Source organism: Ustilago hordei, assembly GCF_900519145.1.
Source record: "Ustilago hordei strain Uho2 genome assembly, contig: UHO2_contig_14, whole genome shotgun sequence".
In the NCBI taxonomy this organism is placed as follows: domain Eukaryota; kingdom Fungi; phylum Basidiomycota; class Ustilaginomycetes; order Ustilaginales; family Ustilaginaceae; genus Ustilago; species Ustilago hordei.
The window spans coordinates 422638-445417 of record NW_024545255.1 but is presented as its reverse complement, the minus strand read 5'-3'; the positions used below and the strand labels follow the sequence as shown (position 1 = coordinate 445417).

Here is a 22780-nt window from a genome sequence, read left to right as displayed (position 1 = left end):
CGCCTAGCCTCTTGGTCAACGCTGCTGATTTGCAAGTGCGAAGCCTTTCAATATGTCCGCCCCTACCACCATGAAGGCCGTCGTCATCCAGGGCCCCGAGAAGGTCGCTGTTCTCGAGCGCCCCATCCCTAAGCCTGGGCAGGGCGAAGTGGTGGTCAAGGTCAACCTGGCCGCCCTTTGTGGTTCGGACTTGCACATCTACCGTGGTCACCAGCCTGTCCCCAAGTACGACTTTGTCCTCGGTCACGAATTTGTCGGTGAGATCCATGAGACGGGTGCTGGCATCAAGAACTGGAAGAAGGGCGACAAGGTTGTCTCTCCTTTCACCATCTCTTGCGGTGACTGCTTCTTCTGCAATCGCAGTCAGACTGGGCGATGTACGGAATCGCGTGTCTTTGGCTCTGTTCCTCTCGACGGTGCACAGGCAGAGTACGTGCTGGTTCCACTGGCAGACACGACGCTGTACGCGATCCCTGAAGATGTGCCCGAAGAGATCATGCTGCTTACCGCCGACATCTTCCCCACGGGCTACTTTGTCGCTAACAACGCCTATACCATGCTCAACGAAACTGAGCGAAAGGATGTGACAGCTGTTGTGATCGGATGCGGTCCTGTCGGTCTCTGTGCCATCACTGCTGCTTGTTCTTTCTTCAAGAGGGTCTACGCTATCGATTCTGTGCGCGAACGTCTTGCGGAGGCCAAAAAGCACGGCGCGATCGCTCTCCACCTCACGGACGATGATCCGGTCAAGAGGCTCAAGGAAGCCACCGAGGGTCGAGGTGCTGATGTTGCACTCGAGGTCGTCGGTGCTGAGCCTGCACTCCAGCTTGCCGTCCAGATCGTCCGCAGCTTCGGCGTTGTCTCGTCTTGCGGCATCCACACTCACGCCGTCAAACTGGAAGGTCTGGATCTTTACAACAAGAACCTGCGATTCCAGTTCGGTCGATGCCCAGTTCGCGCAGTCTTCGACCCGGCTGTCAAGCTTCTCTCCAAACACCACGACCTGTTCAAGAGCTTCATTCAGCACACGAGACCTATCGAGGATGCTCCCGAGTACTACAAGCTGTTCAACGAACGGAAAGTGCTCAAGACTGTCTTCAAGATGAACCAGGCTAACTAGGTAGATCTCATTGTCCACGCTTGTTGTTTGCCTGTCTTCGAGGACTACATGCTTTGTTGCTTCTTCCATGTGTGAGGATATGTGTGAGAGCGGTGCGAGAGGGACTGACTGAAGTCAAGTTGCAAACGTCTATGCTCAGCGTCTATGGAAGAAAGACTATGGAAGGCTGCGCTGACGGTGTTGAGCATTGCACCTTTTTACCGAAATGAGCTTGGGCGGCCGATCTGGACAATGGAAGGTGAAATTGCATCACGTGATCAGACATGAAGGCCTAGCAAGCCTGGTTCGTGCCTTGACGTGCCTTGATGTTATTTTTAATAGATTTGATCGTGTTAGGTCTAGGTCTATAAAATTTCGGGGTTTGTTTCGTGCGATTGAGTCCAGGCGGGATAGGTTTGGCGTTGGGAATGTCAAGCTGCCCTTAGACGTCATCTTGTCCATTTGTTGCAGCATGCAGTTCACAGTGGCAGTCCACAAGATGCTCAGCCGCTCAAGATTGGGCCCAGAGGGTTGATGAGGGCGTTCGTGTTGATGTTTGCGGTTGCATGGTCGGCCTTGCCCTTGTGCTTTGTGCTTTGTCTCTTGCAACGGAGCCCAAGATTGCGCATCCACTTGTCTGGCTTGCAAGTTTCTCTTTGCTGTTGGCAATTTGCGAGATTTGCAAGAGCAGCTTGTCCCTCTGCCTGAGCTCAACTGCAAGGAAGCGCTTGGTATGGAGGGAGAGTGCAGTCTCGGCTTGCAAAGAGAGGAGTTCTTGCTTGAGATTCGCGCCGAGAAGCATGCCTTCCAGGTGGTCCTGCTGTTCAGTGAAAAGTCACTTCTGCCTCGGCGTAATGACAGATCTGTCCGGACTGTTGTCCCTCTGTCTTGATCGTGAGGAGCTTGTGTCTGCTCACTTCTACCATCTATCTCGCAACTGCCCATCAGTCCTCTCGCACAGCCACAGCCCTTCTCACTTGGGCATCATTCTAGCACACCTCTCTCTGGCCTGATCGCACCTCTTATACAGATCATACCATCCCCTCTGCTAGAAACCCATCGACCAGAAATTCTTGCTACTCGTCTCCCAGTCCACCAAAGGGCCAATCCAACAGAGGGCCAATCCACCAGAGGGCCAACATGTTTGGTCTTATCCTTCAGCTGCTGGCGCTCAGCGCACTGCTCGCGACAAGCACAAGTGCATCGCCTGCATCGCTCTCCTCGCTCCCACTGCAACCACGACAAATGACGGCCAACATGGAGGGAAGCGATCTCTTGAAGCAATGTGTCGATCGCTATAACAGGTCCAGGATGAATCCTCTCCCGACACCTGGATACTTGAACCCGAACAATGCCACCAATGGAAGCATGCTCACTGTAAGTTCTAACAAGCGCCCACCTGTCGAATAGCGATCATCCAGCCTTCTACCACTTCATCTCGCTCAATTTCCAACTGATCTGCTTTCCGCTTGGACCTGCTTTCCGCTTGGACCTGCTTTCCGCTTGGACCTGCTTCCCGTTTGGACCTGCAGATCTGGCTTGACGGTATGCCAGGAGAGCCGATCAACGCCATCATCTCTGCCAACTCCTCTGCACAGGTGCTCTGCCCCGAAGGCTTTCTTCGCTATGCCACTTCCATCAACTTTGGCGTCTCGTGTCTAGGCAACACCAACGGCACTGACCAGTACGCCAACCTGGGCGATGGCTTCGGCATTCGCTCTCAAGGCAACTACGGCGGCGGCAACGGTGTCCTTCGATGGAACTACGGCGATCCCAGCTTCGGCACTTGTAAAGAGTCTATCGAGGGTGACAACCACTTCCGATGGTTCCTTCAGAACGGTACCGATGCCTTTACAGGAGCCATCTTCATCGCAGCATCCATGGAAGAGTCTGCTGCATTGGGACACAAGGTTCAACTCAACGGCTACAATCGAGGACGAGATTACTTGGTGGGCAACGCGACCATGAATGCAACCACAAGCTGGAGAGGCTACGTGTACAAGACGACGGTAGAGTACATTCCAGCAGGCCTCTTGCTCAACGCCACATCGGAAGGTGTCAACCACCCTGACGTTGCGCTGCCCGGCCAGCCAGTTCAGGATGGTCGCGTGGCACTCATGACGGTGACCGTGCTGCAGGAAGCACAGACAGCAGGATCCCCTTCGTCCGCCAATGCTGCTGCAAGACCGTGGAGTCTCGCTCTTGGAAGAGCACTTGCTGTCTCGGTGCCATTGGCAGTGTCACTTGTAGCATGATTTTCTTGTTTCATCTCTCGCTTGGTTTTGTTGCTTGCTTGCTTGCTTGCTTGGTTGCTTGCTTGCTTGCTTACATGTTCCGATAGACAGTCACTTTTCATAGAGCAATACAAGGGATATAGATGTCTGGTGTCTCCTATCAAACCAGGCTGGAAAGAAAAGGCAAGAAACAAGGCTTAGAGAAGGGTGCAAGCTTTGCTCTTGCAGTCACGGCTTTGCGGTCTTGGCAGAGCTTTCAACTGAGAAGGCGAGAGAAAGAATAGACGAGTGACTGATGCCTACGTATTGCCTCTGCCCAGCCCCTCTGCCCGCCCAAAGCCCCTCTCCGCATTCACTTACTCTCTCTGTCTCTCTCGGTGCTGTGGCCTGTGGCCTCTCATTGGCGGTTGCCGCTTTTCTCTAGTCCTTTGCCTGTGTTTCATTGTTGGCCTTGTTTCATTGTTTCTTTTTTGCCCTTGTTCGCTTGCTCAGCTTTGCCTGCCGTCTCGTCTCTTTCTAGACCCTTCCTTTTGCTTGCCTTGCTTGCTTGCCTTGCTTGCTTGCCTTGCTTGCTTGCCTCTGCCGGTCCACTGGCTGCTACTCCGTGGAATAGACAGCTTTGTTCTGTCAGACCGCCGCTGGCTCTCATCGACCCATTCGTCGCGCCTTGCGTGATCCTGTCGCTCGCTTTTCTCCCAAGGATATCCTCATCCTCCTCGACATCCTCTCCGCCAATATCGCTCCTACACGCCTTTTTTCAGTTGAAGTCATTCGTCAGCGTGTTGGAGTCATTCGTCAGTGGTTGGGGTTGAGGTGTCTTTGTTGATGATGGTAGTAGGAGAGAGAGAGAGCAAGAGAGCTAGGACTCTATATATACAAAAGAAGAGCGGCGGAGAGCCGTATTGACTGCGGAGCATAACAAAGCATTTGCCTTGAGTAGGTTGTGACACATGTGGTCCGTGCTAAGATGTTCAGGCCTTTTACTCAGCCGTAAGCACTACCTTCACTGTCTCTACGCTTTGTGTGGCTTTATCTACTTCAACTCCCCCCCTCAACAGCATATGTACCCTGTTCATTATGCTGTTGTTTCAAGGTGTGACCTCCGTTCTTCAACACTGTCGCATAGCTCGGCGACCCCGTTTCGTACACTGCTGCCAGTATTTGCAGGTGTAGCCCAGATCTTGCTTGCTGCATTGCCTGCCTCCCAATGGGCTTCGTGAGTACGTCTGCCAAGTTTCTTGTGGTGTCTACGTACTTGATCTGCACCCTTCCCTCTTGTACATTGTTACAGACGAAGTGATACTTGGTGTCGATGTGCTTAAGCTTCCAGTGCTGTGCTGGGTCCTTACTAACCTGTATGCAACCAGTGTTGTCTGAGTAGACCGTCGGTGTGCCTGTGGCAATGCCAATTGAGCGTAGCAGCTGCTTGAGGAAGAGCACCTCATGTGTTGCTTCTGTGGCTGCAATGAACTCTGCCTCGACAGCAGACAATGACACGCATTTTTGTGTCGCTGACTTCCAGGCTACTGGGTTCCTGTACACTAACGCCACTGACCCCGATGTGCTTCTTCTCTGTATGGTGGCATCGCTTGCCCAGTTTGCATCGCTGTGTGCAACCAGTGGCTCTTGCGACTCACTTGCCCTATAAACCAATCCAACCTGCCTTGTGCTTTCGAGGTAGCGTAAGACCCTTTGTGCTGCCTGATAATGCTCCTGTGATGGTTCACGCATGTGCCTAGCGAGAACACCCATGGTGAGACTAAGGTCGGGCCGGGTGCTGTTGGCAACCCAGAGCAGCTTGCCAACAATCACCGGATACTCCTTCTGTTGTGCTGCGCTTGCGACAAGGGTTCCCTCCGGTATGCTCTGCATTGGAACCATGGTCGGCTTCGTGCGTTTGTCCAGGTGCTTTGCCAGCACTTGGTCGATGTACCCTGACTGACCAATCGTCATGGTGCGCATCGCACAGTCTCGACTGATTTTGATGCCCAAGAAGTGAGAGACCTCACCACTATCTTCCATCTTCCATCTCTGACCAATCTGCTTCTTAACCTTTAGGACCATTTCCAGCCGTGGTGCTATGACTAATGTATCATCGACGTAGATGACCACAATGGCCATATCTTCACCCTGTCCCTTGGTGTAGATGCAGGGAGTGCACTCTACCTGGAAGAATCCCATGCATCGCAAAGACCTGTCGAACTCCTGATTCCATTCTTGCCCAGACTGCTTTAGGCCATATAGGCCCTTGACTACCTTGTACACCTTGCCAGGTGCTACTCCTGATCCTTCTGGTGGCTTCATGTAGATTGCTTCCTTTAACGTGGAGTTCAAGTAAGCCATAGTGATGTCCAGAGCATGTACCTCCCAGTTGTTCTGCACTGCTAGTGCTAAGATGGCTCTGATCGCTCCGAGGGGTGCTACTGGAGAGAAGGTTTCTTGGTAGTCGATCCCCTCTCTCTGTGTGAAGCCCCTTGCAACCAGTCGCGCTTTGTGCTTAACAGGTACACCATCAGCGTCAAGCTTCAGCTGAAGCACAACCTTAGAGTCCACAAGTGGTACTCCTGGTGGTTGGTGCACCACCTCCCAAGTCCCCATTGCCTCAAGTCCTTCTAGCTCCTTTCGTATTGCCTCCTTCCAGAGCTGGGTGTCCTCACCATTCATTGCTTCCCCAAGCGTTGGGTCCAGGTTCAGTATTGCTGTGTTGGCGGCACCCACTGTGCTGTCTACAGCTGGTAGGAGATCCTCCACTGCGGTCTCTGATCTGGTCTCCTCCTCTACTATGGCTGGCGTGACACCCTCCTCCTCGACCTCCACGGTCACCACGGGCCTGACTGCCTCTTGTTGGCGATCACTCCATCCTTTGTCCTCATGGAACGTTGCTGAGTTGCTCCATTGAATTGACACAGGCTGGTCCGGGTTGCAAAACTTCCATGCTTTGTGTTCGTCATCATACCCAATCATGATGGCTGGCTTTGCTCTAGCTCCGTGCTTGCCTTGCTGGTCCTTCTGTTGAACATGAACCCATGCCAAGCATCCGAAGACTCGCAGTTGCTGGGCCAGCTTGTGCGCGGTGGTTCCATAAAAGGCCTCGTGGGGAATGGTTTTGGTGGCTGATGGGGTAAGGTTCATCACATGTGCTGCTGCTGTGATTGCGTACGGCCACAACTCTCTGGGGCAAGCTCGACCAATCAGCATCGAGCGCATCTTTTCTTGGACCGATCTGATTGCTCTCTCCACCCGTCCATTTTGGACGCTGATCCCCGGGACGCTCTTTTGCCACTTAAAACCCTCTTGAGTTTGCCAGTCTTCGGCTGCTATGCTGCACCATTCTCCTCCATTGTCGCTGCGGAGTGTTTTGAGTTTCCTGTCCGTTGCCCATTCCATCCTGGCTATCCACCTTCTCAGTGCCGTGAGTGCAGCACTCTTTGTGCAGAGTGGTTCCACATAGATCAGAGAGGAGAAGTCGTCCACAGCAACTAGTGCATAGTGGTAGTTGGCATGTCCTTTGAAATCTGTCATCAGGTCTACATGTACCAGCTCTAATGGTGCCTCCATTCTTTCCGACTCTGATTGGCTCATCCGTGCTCGAGTCTGTTTTCCTTAACTGCATGCGTTGCAGTGCTTCGACTCATGTTCCATTTCCTTGTCGGTACCTAGGTAATGGGCCCGGATTTGTCTCGTTTTGTCTCGTCCTGGGTGTCCGAACCTCTCATGCCATAGGTAGCTGTCTCGATGCTTCGTGTCCTTATTGCCCTCTGGGGCATTATCTAGTTTTCCTGTGTTCTGGTTGTCCTCTGGGACGCCATCTCGTGTTTCCTCCAGTTCCAAAGCCAGTGCTTGTCCTCGCACTTTGAAGTGGCCCTGTCTTCTGTCCCTTTTGAATTGTACTTGGGTACCATCGTTCTGCTTTATGGTAGTTCCAAACTCATCAAAGATTACTCATGCACCATTCTCGATCAAGCCTTGTACGGACAATAAGTTAGCATTCAGTTTTGGTACATAAAGCACATCCAATAGTTGGATGGTGGCCTCACCGACCCGAAGGGAGGCATCTCCTATAGCCTTCACCTGAAGCTTTTCATCCCCTGCCGTACTGATTTGGCCGACCTTGTTCGTTGAGGTGAGCAGCATTCTCTCATCATTTACCATATGATGGGTTGCACCTGAATCGATGATCCAGGTGTCGCATGCTGATTGCTCGCCCCTGTCGACTGCTAGAAAGGTGCACCCAAGTTCCTAGTGGTTCACCTCTTGTGTCATACGAGCGACAGGTTCGCTTGTGCCTTGTGCGTTTGTGCAATTTCGAGCAATGTGATTTGGTCCTCCACAAGCATAGCACTTTGGAGGGGCCAAGGGATTGCGAGGATCGTGCCTCCCCCTGGGTCCTTGCTCCGCCTGGTTGGCACTCCCCTGTTCCGCGTTTGTGGCGACCCTTGCTGCTCCTCTAATATGACCAGTGATCTCACCATCCTGCTGTTTCTTGGCCAGTGCATGGTAGGCTTCGTCATACTTGCAGTCTGGTCTGGCCGTTTTCAGTGCATCGACGGTGTTGGCATAGAACCAATCTTGAGCCATGCAGCGATAGAGAGTTGATTTCTTGAGGTCCTCGTTGAAACGCTTTCCGAGGCGTGCTGCATCGTTCCAGATCGAATCAAGTTCCTTGCCTAGTCTGACAACGTCTCGATTGTGCAAGCGCACTGTGTGGATACGATCCTGCAGTCCTGCTCGCTTTACAGCGTCGTTTAGTGTTAGTGCCTTCTTGAGTTTGGCATAGAGTGTGCTACCAAGTTGAACTTCTTCATCCACCCCTCTGACGGTGTAGGTGTCGATGCGGCTATCCGGGCTGTTATCGCAGCAGGCGTGGATGAGGCCCACGAGTGCCTTGTCTAGGTCTTCATTGTATTCCTCGCTCCTGGGTACAACGGTACCATACAGGATTTCCTTCGCGTTGTGCACTCTCTGGAGGCAGTCGATAAAGGTGGGTTCCCAGGTGTGCCAATTGCTATCGCTGAGCTTCTTGATGTGAGCAATGGAGCTTGATACGTCCTTGGGGATCTTTTCGGTCTCCCCGCGTGGAGCTTGGTTGCTAATGTTGACCAGACCCATGGCCCGTACTATTGCTTCCTCTGCCGATAGTGCCGGGTTCGCCAGCTGGAGGATCCTGACTACCTGCATGAGCCATCCTTCCTCCTGTCCATTGCTTGTGGTCGTTTGATCATCATCGCCCCTTCCCGTCTGTCCAGCTCTTGTCGATGGCAGCATTGCGTTGAGTGTCAGACTCTTAATCAGTTGAAGTCATTCGTCAGCGTGTTGGAGTCATTCATCAGTGGTTGGGGTTGAGGTGTCTTTGTTGATGATGGTAGTAGGAGAGAGAGAGAGCGAGAGAGCTAGGACTCTATATATACAAAAGAAGAGCGGCGGAGAGCCGCATTGACTGCGGAGCATAACAAAGCATTTGCCTTGAGTAGGTTGTGACACATGTGGTCTGTGCTAAGATGTTCAGGCCTTTTACTCGGCCGTAAGCACTACCTTCACTGTCTCCACGCTTTGTGTGGCTTTATCTACTTCAACTTTTTCTTCTTTTCTTTTCTTTTTTCTTTTCTTTTTTCTTTTCTTTTCTTTTTTCTTTTCTTTTCTTTTCTTTTCTTTTCTTTTCTTTCTTTCCCTTACACCACCTTTCATCTCTACTTTGTACGACTCTACTCTGTACGACTCTACGCTGTCCACCGTCGCCACTCACCTACACTTCACCACCTATACAAGCCCGAAAGCTCGTCGGATCTACGCAAAGGAAAGCTTGTTCCATCTCTCGCCCTTGTTATCCCTCTCACTGCTCTGTTTCGAAACCAACAGCACCTCGGAAGTACACCCACATGTTCACAACCATAACGCCCAGCTAACTTCCATCCGCACCCTCACCGCCACTGCCACCAAGCAACCTTTCCTCCAATCTGTCTTCTTATCTTGCACAGCTCCATCATCTCTGGCGCTCGAAAACCGAAAACCTTCGCGACGTGCACTCGCTCGCCCGCTGGTCGAAGGCCAAGTCTCAAGCGCGAGAGCGAGACACTACCCTTGCTTAACTTGTCCACCATGTCGTCGCCACCAAACAGGGCGATGCCCCCTTCGGCGCCTCCCCTAGCAAGCTATTCATCCAGTGCCAATGCCTCGAACCAATCACCTTCCTTGACAAGGTCTCCGACCGTGAGTCAGCCCTTCATCTATCCTATGCGATCAGCAGTCAGTCTTAAACAACCCCAACGTGAAGGATCAACTTCTCAAGACCGTGCTGAGCCCACCACTCCCTCTGCCCTCGCCAGTCCATCACGGCCGCCATCCGCCGATGGTCCCAAAAGCTCTGCCTCAGATATCATTCACGAAGGCCGCAACCGTCCAGAAGACGTTGACAGGCACGCCGACCGCGCCATGGCCCAGATGAAGGTGCCAGGCAATCAAGAAATCGACCTCAGAGATCACCTTGAGCAGCTCACCAGCACTCGCTTCGAATATGTCAAGACTGCAGAGGGCCACATGATTCTCACAGGCCGCGGAGGCAAACTAGCCCGGTGCGAGGACGAGCCAATCCACACTCCAGGTGCCGTCCAATCCTTCGGGTGCATGATTGTCGTCCGCATCTCTCCCCAAGGTGAAATGCTGGTGCGTCAGGCATCCGAGAACTCTTCCGACATCATCGGTGTCTCTCCACCCTACTTGTTCAGTTTACCCACCTTCCTCGACCTCCTCGACGAAGACCAGGCAGATCTACTGTGGGACAACATCGACTCACTCGACCAGTCTAGTCAGGACCTCGCCGAGACAGGCCCTACCGTCTTCCAGCTCAGCGGCTACAACATGGCCAGGTACGACCAACGCGTAGCAAAAGGCGCACAACCGACATCCTGGAACGCTTGGTGTGGAGCCCACATTCCGGACCGGAGAAACGATGCTGAGGGTGAGCTCACCGTCATCCTCGAGTTCGAGCTCGTCGACGACCTTCAGAATCCCATCTCGACTTTCTCGCCTCCATCATCTCCAGCCGCCGATCCAGATTGCTCCAACGGGCGCATTCCTCAGCAGCAATCCGACTCAACAGCCTCAGGCGCCGAGTCGCCTTCGATCAGCATTGCTACACTTCATTCCAGCGGCAGCAGTTCCACCACACTCCGAGACATCGGTGCGCGTGCTGGTCTTGATGGCCTCGCCTCCACGCCCTCTCCAGAGGAGCTGCGGGAATCGACGCTCGCCATTCACAAGCCGCTCAAGGCTCTTTCCCGCATGCGTCGCAATGCCGAAACCAAGTCACGCATACGTAGTCGTCGTCCTGCCGTGCTTCCAAGCACAGGCGGTGGCGATGGCACAGGTGGCATGATTGACATGTTCGGCATTCTTAGTCAGGTCAACGACCAGCTCGCCGCCCAAAAGGATCTCAACGAGTTTCTCAAAGTCCTGGTCGGTATCGTTCGAGATGTGACTCTCTTCAGCCGTGTCATGATCTACCAGTTTGACGAAGCTTGGAACGGTCAAGTGGTCAGCGAGCTCGTTGACTGGAACGACTCACACGATCTCTACCGCGGTCTTCACTTTCCCGCCACCGACATCCCCGCTCAGGCACGCGCGCTTTACAAGATCAACAAGGTGCGACTCCTCTACGATCGCGACCAACCTACTGCGCGAATGGTCTGCAGAGATCAGGCAGATCTCGATTTCCCCCTTGACATGACGCATGCCTTCATTCGAGCCATGTCGCCCATCCACATCAAGTACCTTGCCAACATGGGCGTGCGATCCTCCATGTCCGTCTCCATCACTGCCTTCGGAGAGCTCTGGGGTCTCATCTCGCTGCACAACTATGGCGCCCACGGTAAACGAGTCTCGTTCCCCATTCGACAGCTCATGAGGCTTATTGGCGAGTCCGTCTCCAGCAACATTGAACGTCTTAGCTACACTCGCCGCCTCTCAGCTCGCAAGCTGATCAACACGCTTCCAACAGACCAAAACCCGAGCGGCTACATCATCTCCAATGCCGAAGATCTCCTCACACTTTTCGATGCCGATTACGGTGTGATTGCCATTGGCAACGAAGCCAAGATCCTCGGCCCGCTAAATGCGAGTCAAGAGGTGCTGGCTGTCACAGAGTATCTGCGCTTGAAAAAGTTCGAGCACCTCGTAACATCCCAGGACGTACGTCGCGACTTCCCCGACATGGTCTTGTCTACTGGGCTGCACGTTATCGCCGGTCTCTTACTGGTGCCTTTGTCTGGCAGCGGTGTCGACTTCATCGCCTTCCTTCGCAAAGCGCAACTGCGCCATGTCAACTGGGCTGGCAAGCCATTCAAGGAGGGCAAAGAAGGTCAAGCGGCGCTCGAGCCACGTAAGTCATTCAAGATTTGGTCAGAGACGGTCGAGGGGACATGTCGTGCCTGGAAGGATGAGGAGCTCGAGACAGCCTCCGTCCTCTGCTTAGTTTACGGCAAGTTCATCTCGGTTTGGCGTCAGCGCGAGCAAGCGCTCCACTACAACCAGCTCAATCGGCTCTTGCTCTCCAACGCAAGTCACGAAGTGCGAACCCCACTCAACCATATCATCAACTACCTCGAGCTGGCCCTCGACAGCAAATTGGACGACGACACACGCGAAAACCTCAGCAAGTCACATGTGGCTTCCAAGAGTCTGCTCTTTGTCATCAATGACTTGCTCGACCTCACCAAGCAAGAGATTGGCCAGGAGCTTTTCCTGCAGGAGCCTTTCGATCTTGCCGCCACCGTGCGAGAAGCGGTTGAGATGCATGAGTGGGAGGCTAAGCGTCGCAAGATCGACTTCACTGTCACCACTGAACCTCAAGTCTGTCTTGTGCTAGGTGACAAGAATCGCGTTCGCCAAGTCATTACCAACACGGTCACCAACTCGGTCAAGTACACGCGCGAAGGTCAGATCACTGTCTCGATGCGCAAGCGCAGCGAGGAAGAGCGCGACACTGATTTGCCGCCTAGTTGCGATATGGAAGTGGAGCTCATGGTCAAGGATACAGGCGAAGGCATTCCGCAAGAGAAGCTAGAAGTCATCTTCAGAGAGTTTGAGCAGGTCGAATCGGTCATTGCCCAGCCGGGTCGACAGGATCCCGCTGTAGAAGTGGAAGCCAGTGAAGCCAGCAGCATAATCCGAACCGATCAGTCGGACAGCGGTCTTGGCCTTGGTCTCGCCATCGTAGCTCGTGTCGTCAAGAATCTCGGAGGTCAGCTTCGTGTCGACTCTCTTGTGAGCGAAGGCACTACTTTCACCTACTACATCCCCTTCTGCTCAGCCGAAACCACCACGCCGACCGAGATGCCCCCAAGAGGAGGCAGTGGCGGCAGCGCTACAAAGCGCGGTAGCGACACGATTTCGATGCGACGATCCAGCTCGTACGATAGCGGCAGTGCAAGCTCGGCAGCAGGCAAGAGCGAAATTGAATCGCTGGTCGAGGCCATACAACAACCCGTGTTGCGCGATCAGAGCTACATCGAGGAAGCTACTCAACAGAGGCGCAACGCCGATAGCGTTTCGCCTGTTCTCTCAAATGGTCTCAAGAATGTGACCGTTGGCCACAGCCGGCCAGGAATGCCATCGAATCGCAGTCACTCGTTCGACAGTGGCTCGCATCCTGTCGAGGGCAGCGGTGTTCCCGTTCGTTCTGTCAAGATCGAGCCGCAGGCTCTCGATGTCAATGACCGCGCTAACCGACGACCGAGCACTTCCGCTTACACGGCAAGTGCCACTACATCAGCGAGGCCCGTTCGCAACAGCACGAGCGCGGCCGACTCATTCAAAGCAGAGGTCGAGCAGCGCGCGCGACAGAATGTGCCGCAGCTGGCCAATGACGCACTGCCACTCAACTCGCAACAGCAGAGTTCCGAAGTAACTCAAGGCGCCCAGCCCGCTTCAGCGTCGCCATCGATCTCGCCACGTACGCCAGCCAAGGATCATCTCAAGACACCGCCTTCTGCAGCGCACTCGCCAGAGGCTGAAGATCCGCACTCCCCATCTCACGCCAGGGAGCGTCGAACGTCTTCGTCGTCCAACGCTGCCAAACGCCGCATGGCGGTGATGCGCGGCCTGCACAAAACTCCCAATCACCGCGCCGAGATGATTGCACCGTTGCGTGTGCTTGTTGTGGAAGACGATCCGATCAACCGCATGATCCTCAAGAAGCGACTGGGTCTCGATGGCCACACGACGCTGTTCGCAGTCAATGGCGAAGAAGGTGTCCGACAGTTCGAGCAGGATGCTAAAGAGATCGATGTGATCTTGATGGACCTGCAGATGCCCATCTGCAACGGTCAGGAAGCTTGCATCCGCATTCGTGAGCTGGAGAAGAAGTGGGCAGAGTCTGGCGAGCACGCCGATCGTCCCGCTTCACATGTCCTCAACGGCCGCGTGCCCATCTTGGCCGTGTCTGCAACGCTAGTCCCGCAGATGCGCGAGGAGATGGTTGACATTGGTATGGACGGCTGGATCCTCAAGCCTATCGACTTTGCTCGTCTCGGTGCATTGCTCAAAGGCTTGCTCCATCCTGAAGACCGCGTCGCCAATCACTGGAAGCAAGGCTACGTGTGGGAAAAGGGTGGATGGCTTTCAGAGCCCGCGCAGCGTTCGGTGCCCATTTCCACAGCATCCATCTCGGCAGCCACTGTCAGCGCCAGTGCCGTCACACAGAATCACAACAACGACAACAACAACAACAACAACAACGACAACAACAACAACAACAACAACGACAACAACAACAACAACAACAACAACAACGAAAGCTCGAACCAGTCGGTACCTCCTAGCGAACCGCTCAGCCCTCCGAGCGCCTAGAATCGGTCCGCATATCTATCCTGCACGCCTAAATCGAGCAGCAGCAACGGTGACCAACATCTGAGTGCAAGACAGTCACACTGCTCCGGCATTCACTTTATCTATCTCTATCATAGCACGTTTTTGGGTTTTCACTTTATGGGTATTATACACGACTATACCCTATTGCACTGCCAAGGATGTGATTCTTGCCTGTTTTCTCTCTTTCTCTCTCTTCTCTCTCGCTCTCTCTTCACATGTACTTGTATTGGTTTATTTCTTGCACGCTCGAACTCTGGGGATGGGGAAGAAATGTTGCGGATAGAAACAAGATCTTTCGGAAGCATAGAATGTGCATAGACTGACATAAAAGTAAGCATTTCCACAAGCCAAGACTTGTAGATTACAAGACTTGTCTCAATCACTTAGTACAGTGAGGAGCCTGAGCGATGATGGTGGCTAGTTCGATTTCGGTTGTGATGGGGATTATGTAGGCTTGGAATAAGCGAAGGAGGTTATCAGTGGTGTGTTTGGGGTAAAGGGTTTCAGCATCTCCATAGAAGGTTTGGGTAGAGGCCTTGGTTTTGCTGCGGACACGACTGAGGATGTTGACGACTTGTTTGTGATTGGTGAGGGATTCGAGGATGTCTTTCTTCTGGATGGGTTGGTTGGTTAGCAACTGACAGTACGTTTTCTTCTGGCTATCGAATTTGGCCAGTGCGATCTCGCGACCCAACAAGATCCGAGCGGAAACTAGCCTCAGAAGCGATGCGTCGAGCAAGATAACTGACGCCTGGTCGAGCATGAGATCGGAACTCTGGTCAACCTGAATTTTGGCCTTGATAAAGTCGACAATGTTATCTTCATCCTGAGGACGACGACCGGTAGGGAAGATTCCCTTTCCAACCACAGGTTTGTCGAGCACTGCATCCTTGGGCAAAACGACTTTTGTAACGTAGTTAACAGCGGGTGGGTAGGAGTTGACCGATGCGAAAGCATGACCAGACTTTTCCTCTAGCCAGTGCTCGTTTTCAGAGTTAGGTTGAGCAAAGAAATCCTTCTTGAACTTGGAAGCATCTGCGAAGAATTCGGCAGTCTTTTCTTCTTCACCTTCGATAGAGCCGTCGAGAGCTACTCTGGCGAGGTAAGTTTGGATGATGGGTGTCTCGTAGCGTTGAATCTTCTGGCGGTAGAAGTCGATGCGGTCAATAGGATCAGTCGGCGGAACTTCGACGCGGTCACCGTTGAGGAGGCCAGAGTTCGTGGCAGGGATGGCCTGGACCGCCGAGACAGCGAGCGCAGCAGCAACCAAGGAAGAAAGGAGCTTCATGATTGTAGATCGGGTTGAAGTGGATAGAATGCGACTGGAAAGGCTTAGATGAGCTTGAGGGGGATCAGAGAGAGTAGAGCCATGAAGTTGCCCTCATAATTATACTTTTGCTGCGAGCAAGTTCCTTTTCAAGAAGACGCTTTGACCTTGGCAAGGTGAGCTCCTGTCACTGAGATCCGTTCAAGTCCCACCAAGAAGCGGTGGAGATGAGGCGATGGGGCTGGTGAAGCTGGTGAAGCTCAGGAGTTGCGGCAGCGACAATGATGCCCACAACATGGCTTCTGCGACCGCACAAGATCAATTAGACTTGGTTGCTCGAGATCTTTCTCGATGTTTGCTCCAGACGAGATAGCACAGCCTTGGTGGGGCGAGGTTAGGCACACACGACCCTACATGTACCTCATTTGGTGGAAGAATGACGCAAGGTTACCCGAGGCTTGATGCTATGTAACTAACATGGCATTCACTATAGGGGTTACGGCGTCGAGGTCCCACTACACTAACTTCCAGGCTTGTGATGCAGGTTATTCGGAGATGAACGACCCGTGCACCAGAAGCCTCGAGCAGATGTATGCTAACGATAACGGTCCAGCAGGAAGCTAAAGTGACAAAGTATCGGGCAAAATCGATCTGGAATGCTATCGGGGAAAGCAGTTCTGATCGTAGATCTGGCCGAGCCGATATAGCAGGAATCGGGGTCAACTGGGTCCCGCTCCTTGACACACTTCGACATTAGATGGTATGCTCCCACTGTATATAGACATTTAGCCGAGAGCTCAAGGCTACCGTTATGTTTTTTTCTTACGTCAATATAGTACAGTGTTTAGCCCAATAGCTTGAACACTGTGCTTAGATTGACATCGACCGATAATCGTCGATAAGAGCCAAATCTTTCAACAATGTACCGTCTCAAGCCTCCAATGATCACAGACGCACTATTTGACGTGGTCACCTGACGGCCGACAAACTTTTGCTCTCTTGAACAAGCTACAGATGTCGACACTTTGACGGAACGTAATCCGATACAGCTGTCGGTCGTCGCAGGCATATGACAGGCGACGCGAATCGCCCTTCTCGGCCAAAAGCAGGGTTTCCCGCCATCGCGTCATGCCAACCCGAATTCTTCCACTGTCCTGGGTTTCAACAATGCAGCGGCTGTCGAAAGGTTTTGAGCTTTTTTCGCCGATGTCACGTGATTCTTGACAGTTTGCTGCCCTAGCAGCGGTGGTAGGGGGCGCGGGAAGCTGGTCGGAGGAGCGTTCGAGAAAGGTTACGGGCAATCATGTTGATGGATCCAGGATTTGGTGAGAGAAGTGATCAGGTTGACGATCGGTGGAGTAATAAAACTGTCAGTGCGCTCGCTTGAAAGGCTCACAAAGGCGTGGAAGCGAGAAGAAATGCAACTTTTCTCAACTTTTCCAGCCGCCATTTGGCAATTCGCAGAAGTAAAACAAGCCTGCAGACCGCGATGCGAAAAGGAGACGTCCCTTCTTTCAAACAAAGTGTCCTCGAAACTTTTTCCCACACCAACACTGCCCTTTGTTGAGCAATTCAAGCGATCAATACCAATGCCTAATATGCGCTCATTCGGACGGTCCTGTATCGTACGAGTCTGAATGTCAGTCTAGCAACCTTGTTCGAAATCGAGTTCGAGAGTTCGTTGTTTCTGTGAATTGCAGCAGTTGGGGGAGTATGATGCGTGTTGACACCAGATCAATCCCCTTCCAGACACACTTTGATGCACAATCCTTCACAACATCATGCGATGATAGTCTTGTATGATGAGGGAACAAGACGTGAATTGAAACCATGATCAACACGAAATGAAGCGAGCAAAAGAAGAGAAAAAGAGAGGAGCATTCGAACAACGCCAAAACCAAGAACTGGGCTTAGACAAGACCACCATCAGCTTCCTTAGACATCCGCTTCGGCCCCTCGTTCTACTTTGTACCTTTACCCTTCACGTCAGGAGCAGCATCCACGTTCACACAGGCGAATTCACTTCTGTTCTTTCCACCAGCGTCGGAACAACGCTTGCAGAATGTTTGATACCACCAAGTTATATCTTTGGGGTCCAGATCCTCTTTTCCACCTTTCTCTTTGCACAAAACATTGGTAGGGTCTTGCCAAAAGCACTCGGCGTTCTTTTTGGCTTCGTCTATAAACTTTTGAACATGGGAATCACTACGATCGCCATCATAGTCAGAGATTCCGTCATAAGGAGTAGATGGGAGCCGGCAGATACCGAGGAAACCACTGTCAGCATGAGTGGTGGAGAGGATGGAAGAGATGGTGATGAACGATGGAGCCTTTAGGTCGTTGCCTAAGGTGCTGCTTTTATCAGTAGTGTGGTCGCCGCTCCTAGCTTCAACACCACCATTGGCGAGGAAGAGGGAAGTGGCTACGAAAGCATAAACAAGAGATTTGGGAAACATCGTAAAAAAGGATTTGACTCCAGGTCGAGTTTGTTAGAAGATGTGAAGAGTTGGTGAAAGAAGGAGAGAGGTAGAAGGAGTGAGGGGGGCGTTTATATGCTTTTTCGATAGGTGATATGAGTAGAGAAGAGAGGACTCTATTTCACGAAGGTCCCATGGAGATGGTTCTCGTCGCTACGGGATTAGGTCTTGCTCGGTGCGAAAAGGGTGGTGTCCATTGGGTTCGAATCGGTGTTTCATTCAGTGGGTCTGAGTCGGCGTTTCATTCGGTGGGAAGGGTGGTGATGGTGGTGGTGGGAAATATGGCGTGGGGGTTATAGCATCTAACATAAAGGAAACTATGGACGACCCATTGGCAAAGGTTCCTAATCCCACGATAGAGGCTCCAACAACAGGTTGTGTCACGACCCACGGCGACGGCGATGGATGGCGTTGATTCAGGTGTCCCTTCTTTCAAACAAAGGGTCCTATATCGTACGAGTCTGAATGTCAGTCTAGCAACCTTGTTCGAAATCGAATTCGAGAGATCGTTGTTTCTGTGAATTGCAGCAGTTGGGGGAGTATGATGCGTGTTGACACCAGATCAACCTCCTTCCAGACACACTTTGATGCACAATCCTTCACAACACCATGCGATGATAGTCTTGTATGATGAGGGAACAAAAGGAACATGAATTGAAATCACGATCAACACGAAATGAAGCGAGGAAAAGAAGAGAAAAATAGAGAGGAGCATTCGAACGACGCCAAAACCAAGAACTGGGCTTAGACAAGACCATCATCATCTGTCCTAGGCATCCGCTTCATCCCCCCGTTCGACTTTGTACCTTTACCCTTCACGTCAGGAGCAGCATCCACGTTCACACAGGCGAATTCACTTCTGTTCTTTCCACCAGCGTCGGAACAACGCTTGCAGAATGTTTGATACCACCAAGTTATATCTTTGGGGTCCAGATCCTCTTTTCCACCTTTCTCTTTGCACAAAACATTGGTAGGGTCTTGCCAAAAGCACTCGGCGTTCTTTTTGGCTTCGTCTATAAACTTTTGAACATGGGAATCACTACGATCGCCATCATAGTCAGAGATTCCGTCATAAGGAGTAGATGGGAGCCGGCAGATACCGAGGAAACCACTGTCAGCATGAGTGGTGGAGAGGATGGAAGAGATGGTGATGAACGATGGAGCCTTTAGGTCGTTGCCTAAGGTGCTGCTTTTATCAGTAGTGTGGTCGCCGCTCCTAGCTTCAACACCACCATTGGCGAGGAAGAGGGAAGTGGCTACGAAAGCATAAACAAGAGATTTGGGAAACATCGTAAAAAAGGATTTGACTCCAGGTCGAGCTTGTTAGAAGCTGTGAAGAGTTGGTGAAAGAAGGAGAGCGGTAGAAGGAGTGAGGGGGGCATTTATATGCTTTTTCGATAGGTGATATGAGTAGAGAAGAGAGGCTCGGCGCGAAAGGGGTGGCGTCCGGTGGGTTTGAGTCGGCGTTTCATTCGGTGGGAAGGGTGGTGATGGTGGTGGTGGGAAATATGGCATGGGGGTTATAGCATCTAACATAAAGGAAACTATGGACAACCCATTGGCAAAGGTTCTCAATCCCACGTTAGAGGCTCCAACAACAGGTTGTGTCACGACCCACGGCGATGGCGTTGATTTCATTCAGCGAGAAGAGAACTTTGGAGATTCGGTGGGGCTTGGTTTGTGGTTGTGCTGATATCAAATGAAGGTTCCTCCATCTCCCATTCATCTCAACCAGAACTTTGCAACAAACTCACACGGCTTTCACAACAACGTTTCAGCACACGACACTCGATAACGAAATAGAGCAAGGTTGCAGTACTACTGAGGAGCAGTGCTGATCATAGTTGAGCTAGTACCTAGCTTGCTGTTCTTAGCGATCGATTGCCTTGGGGGAGTGTTCAGTTTGTTGAGCTTGGTGTTTAAGGAGAGCTTTGACGGCATTGCGGCGGCCAAGTAAGTTTCCATCGGCCTTCTTGATCTTATCATTGCGGGTCTCGGCACTGAAGCTGACTTTCTACCTTCCTCTAATGAACTCTATAGCTACATTGGAATCGTAGTCCTAGAGCTCGCAATCTTTGCTCTGTACTTCATCCTCAACCCTCGCGCTCGTAGACAAAGGCAAGAGCAAGAAGCAAAATCTGGATCAACTGCACCAGTAACAGCAGCGCAGGACATCGAGCAGACCCCCGCCGAAGCTGCCGTTGTCATTGAAACGCCAGAATGGTCAAGACACACAGCTTGGGATGAGAAGCCACCCACTCTCCCAACAAATCAGCAACACTCGCAGAATCTACTACCACCCGCATAGCATCACCCTTTTAGACGGACAAAGATATAGTCTGGCTCTCACACTGTATTTCTACACATCCAATGAACCCATTGCTTCCGTACACGTAGACAAGATTGGCACAGCAGTTCGGTGAGGCAAATCAACCTTCGTAACCCTCCTTGATCAGCCATCGTTCAATATCCTTGATCACCTTTTCATGGTTCTTGCTCCGAGCATCCATCACCGTCACCTTACCCTGATGAGCCGCTGTCCCCGCACCACCATTCGCCACAATCAATGTATTTAGCTTAGGATGTTTTCCAAAGAGCATCAACGCAGAAGCATCATCCAAATCACTTATCACCACCAACCCTGAAATCGCCGGTTTACCACCAAACATACTGCCGCCACCGAAGAGCTTACTCCAGAATCCACCTCCACTCTTGCCAGCTTGTGCGGGCTCAATGTACTGACTAACAATCTGAGAGGTAGCTTCGGGAGAAGCATCCGCAGCATGATGAACGAACAACACCGGTTGACGTTGTAAGTTGCTCATTCTGATCTGAGTGTGGAGCTCATCTGCCAGCTTAGCAGCGGTGCGGTCTCTTCCTTCGTACGTGACCGTATCCGTCGCTTCAGAGGGTGGGAGAGCAAGGTTCATCTGAAGACAATTGTAGCCGGCTTCACGGAAGTATCCGATCCATTGGAACCATTTTTCAGTTTCGCCCGAGCCTCCGACGAGGTTAGACATCAGGCTCTTCGCGAGGCCTTTACTGGTGGTGTTGGAGGTGAGAAAAACAAGTGTGACTGTTTGACGACTTGGTGCGGCAGGCGATGCTGGTCGGAGAAGGGTGGATGAACCAGTGACTTGCTTGCCTCCGTCAGCTGGCTTGTTGGATTCGAGAGGCGAGTTGACGGAGAAGGTGCGAGCTTCAGTGGTGCCAAGATAATACCAGCCTGAGCCAGCTGCTACAAGGCCACCGCCGAGCGTCTTAAGTGGCCATGATGCACGTTTGGGTCCGGCGTTGGGATGGGGTTGGTTTGGCTGGGTGTGGATTAGGCGGGAGGTGACGCCGAGGCTGACTGCTAGCATCGCAGGTGTAGCATGGCTGCCACGCAGCAACGTTTGTCTGGCTAGAAGAGGCAGTGACATGGTCTCGACGCTGACGATGATGCGAAGGCAACATGTAAGGTGGTGGAAACTGAGAAGGATGCACAATGAGAGGCCATCCAAAAATAGAAGCTGTGAATGTGGAGGCGTAAAAAGGAACTGAAAACGTGGTCCTTGCGTTCCCGCTTTCAAGCTGTTTTTGGCCTTATATATGCTTTGTAACGATGAATTGACATAAAGCTTCTTTAGCTCAGTTGGTACGAGCGTCCGACTGAAGAATTCAGTTTCACCAGTCGCCACTGTTAACAGTGGATACAAGGTATCGGGAGGTCACCTGTTCGACCCAGGTAAGGAGCAGAATATTTATTTATTTTTGCATTTTTTGCATTTTTTTTTTCTTTCTGGCACTTGGTTTTCTTTATACCACTTGCCATTTCGACAGTAGTAGCATGACAGTTCAGTTCGGTAGGTCGGCTGCAAATTGCATTCGAGTCCATCACGTCCGAAGCCGATAGTGCTGAATACCTAAGTGACGAGAGTTGACACGACTTCCGCGCTCCTTCATTTTGTCCACTGCCGGAGGACGATGAAGCTAAAACTTGTTTGTGTGCATTGTTCTACCCACTCGTCCGTGCGCTCTTAACAATCAGTGGCGCAAGAGATGCAGCGGTGAGTGGATCGACATGCGCCGAAGCACCCAGAGCGTTTCGGTGAGAGCCTCAATTTTACCCATGCAAGAGCTCTTACCAATCCTCGCTTCCTTCTTACTGCAACTCTGATCAATATGTTGACCCGCAATACCACCACATCTCGCATAACCAGCGCCAGTACCAGTGTTACTGGCAGCCATCCCAATCAGGACAACAGAGAGTGGACGCAGACGATGTCGTCGGACGAAAGCGAGCCAGGAAGCTCGAACAACGACTCCGACTCGGACGTGTCTGTGGTGGAAACCCGGAGTCGCAAAAGGCGAAAGACTGGATCGAAACGAGGGTACTGTATGTCCAGTTGGCGAAAACGACTTTGGGCACGCCAAGCCAAAGCTTGCAATCCTTGCCGTCAAATCCAGCAACGTTGTCAAGAGCCCGATCCGGACAGCTGCCAGCAACGTTGTGGCTATTGTCACGAGGAGAACGAAACACATGTTTATCATCACAACGAGGGATTGGCTATTACAAGGGTTAGTCATTGGGCTATGTACATTGTGCAGGGACACACCGAAGCTGAGGCGGATGTGCTGGTTTATCGAGACCTGGCTTCTTTTGGCGACCCAGCTGCAGAGAACAGCAGAGAGACAGGCATTGCTGCCCCAACAGAAGCCACTCCACCAGGCCAGCCGTCAAGCCCTGCAACCTCCAGCGTCCCCTTCAATGGACCGACCAATCGTGTACAAAAGCCAGACAACGGCTGGATCTATAACGACGTTCGTACCAACTCCTAGCTAGGGTCCGAACTCTTTA

General features: G+C 52.1%; 10 protein-coding genes and 1 non-coding gene across 11 annotated transcripts; 6 read left to right on the top strand and 5 right to left on the bottom strand.

The window, feature by feature from the left end:
• Positions 1-52: 52 nt before the first annotated feature.
• On the top strand, positions 53-1120 carry UHO2_05619 (uncharacterized protein; the record flags this gene model as incomplete). The annotated part of the gene is made up of 1 exon (XM_041554790.1): positions 53-1120. The coding sequence occupies one exon, from the start codon at positions 53-55 to the stop codon at positions 1118-1120; it is 1068 nt and encodes a 355-aa protein (XP_041410724.1).
• Positions 1121-2239: 1119 nt separating this feature from the next.
• UHO2_05618 (uncharacterized protein) lies at positions 2240-3354 on the top strand (the record flags this gene model as incomplete). Its single annotated transcript, XM_041554789.1, has 2 exons — positions 2240-2476; positions 2632-3354. 2 exons carry the CDS (start codon positions 2240-2242, stop codon positions 3352-3354), a joined length of 960 nt encoding a protein of 319 aa, XP_041410723.1.
• Positions 3355-4371: 1017 nt separating this feature from the next.
• Positions 4372-8598, bottom strand: UHO2_05617 (uncharacterized protein; the record flags this gene model as incomplete). Its single annotated transcript, XM_041554788.1, has 4 exons — positions 4372-6902; positions 6990-7242; positions 7336-7547; positions 7599-8598. The coding sequence occupies 4 exons, from the start codon at positions 8596-8598 to the stop codon at positions 4372-4374; spliced, it is 3996 nt and encodes a 1331-aa protein (XP_041410722.1).
• Positions 8599-9429: 831 nt separating this feature from the next.
• UHO2_05616 (uncharacterized protein) lies at positions 9430-14175 on the top strand (the record flags this gene model as incomplete). Its single annotated transcript, XM_041554787.1, has 1 exon — positions 9430-14175. One exon carries the CDS (start codon positions 9430-9432, stop codon positions 14173-14175), a length of 4746 nt encoding a protein of 1581 aa, XP_041410721.1.
• Positions 14176-14575: 400 nt separating this feature from the next.
• UHO2_05615 (putative secreted chorismate mutase) lies at positions 14576-15484 on the bottom strand (the record flags this gene model as incomplete). Its single annotated transcript, XM_041554786.1, has 1 exon — positions 14576-15484. One exon carries the CDS (start codon positions 15482-15484, stop codon positions 14576-14578), a length of 909 nt encoding a protein of 302 aa, XP_041410720.1.
• A 1940-nt stretch (positions 15485-17424) lies between these two features.
• UHO2_05614 (uncharacterized protein) lies at positions 17425-17919 on the bottom strand (the record flags this gene model as incomplete). The annotated part of the gene is made up of 1 exon (XM_041554785.1): positions 17425-17919. The coding sequence occupies one exon, from the start codon at positions 17917-17919 to the stop codon at positions 17425-17427; it is 495 nt and encodes a 164-aa protein (XP_041410719.1).
• A 765-nt stretch (positions 17920-18684) lies between these two features.
• On the bottom strand, positions 18685-19230 carry UHO2_05613 (uncharacterized protein; the record flags this gene model as incomplete). Its single annotated transcript, XM_041554784.1, has 1 exon — positions 18685-19230. The coding sequence occupies one exon, from the start codon at positions 19228-19230 to the stop codon at positions 18685-18687; it is 546 nt and encodes a 181-aa protein (XP_041410718.1).
• Positions 19231-19486: 256 nt separating this feature from the next.
• Positions 19487-20248, top strand: UHO2_05612 (uncharacterized protein; the record flags this gene model as incomplete). The annotated part of the gene is made up of 3 exons (XM_041554783.1): positions 19487-19616; positions 19815-19893; positions 19981-20248. The coding sequence occupies 3 exons, from the start codon at positions 19487-19489 to the stop codon at positions 20246-20248; spliced, it is 477 nt and encodes a 158-aa protein (XP_041410717.1).
• A 121-nt stretch (positions 20249-20369) lies between these two features.
• On the bottom strand, positions 20370-21362 carry UHO2_05611 (uncharacterized protein; the record flags this gene model as incomplete). Its single annotated transcript, XM_041554782.1, has 1 exon — positions 20370-21362. One exon carries the CDS (start codon positions 21360-21362, stop codon positions 20370-20372), a length of 993 nt encoding a protein of 330 aa, XP_041410716.1.
• A 197-nt stretch (positions 21363-21559) lies between these two features.
• tRNA-Phe(GAA) lies at positions 21560-21677 on the top strand. Its single transcript has one exon. It is a non-coding gene; the product is annotated as a tRNA-Phe (tRNA).
• Positions 21678-22104: 427 nt separating this feature from the next.
• On the top strand, positions 22105-22761 carry UHO2_05610 (uncharacterized protein; the record flags this gene model as incomplete). The annotated part of the gene is made up of 1 exon (XM_041554781.1): positions 22105-22761. One exon carries the CDS (start codon positions 22105-22107, stop codon positions 22759-22761), a length of 657 nt encoding a protein of 218 aa, XP_041410715.1.
• Between the last annotated feature and the right edge of the window lie 19 nt (positions 22762-22780).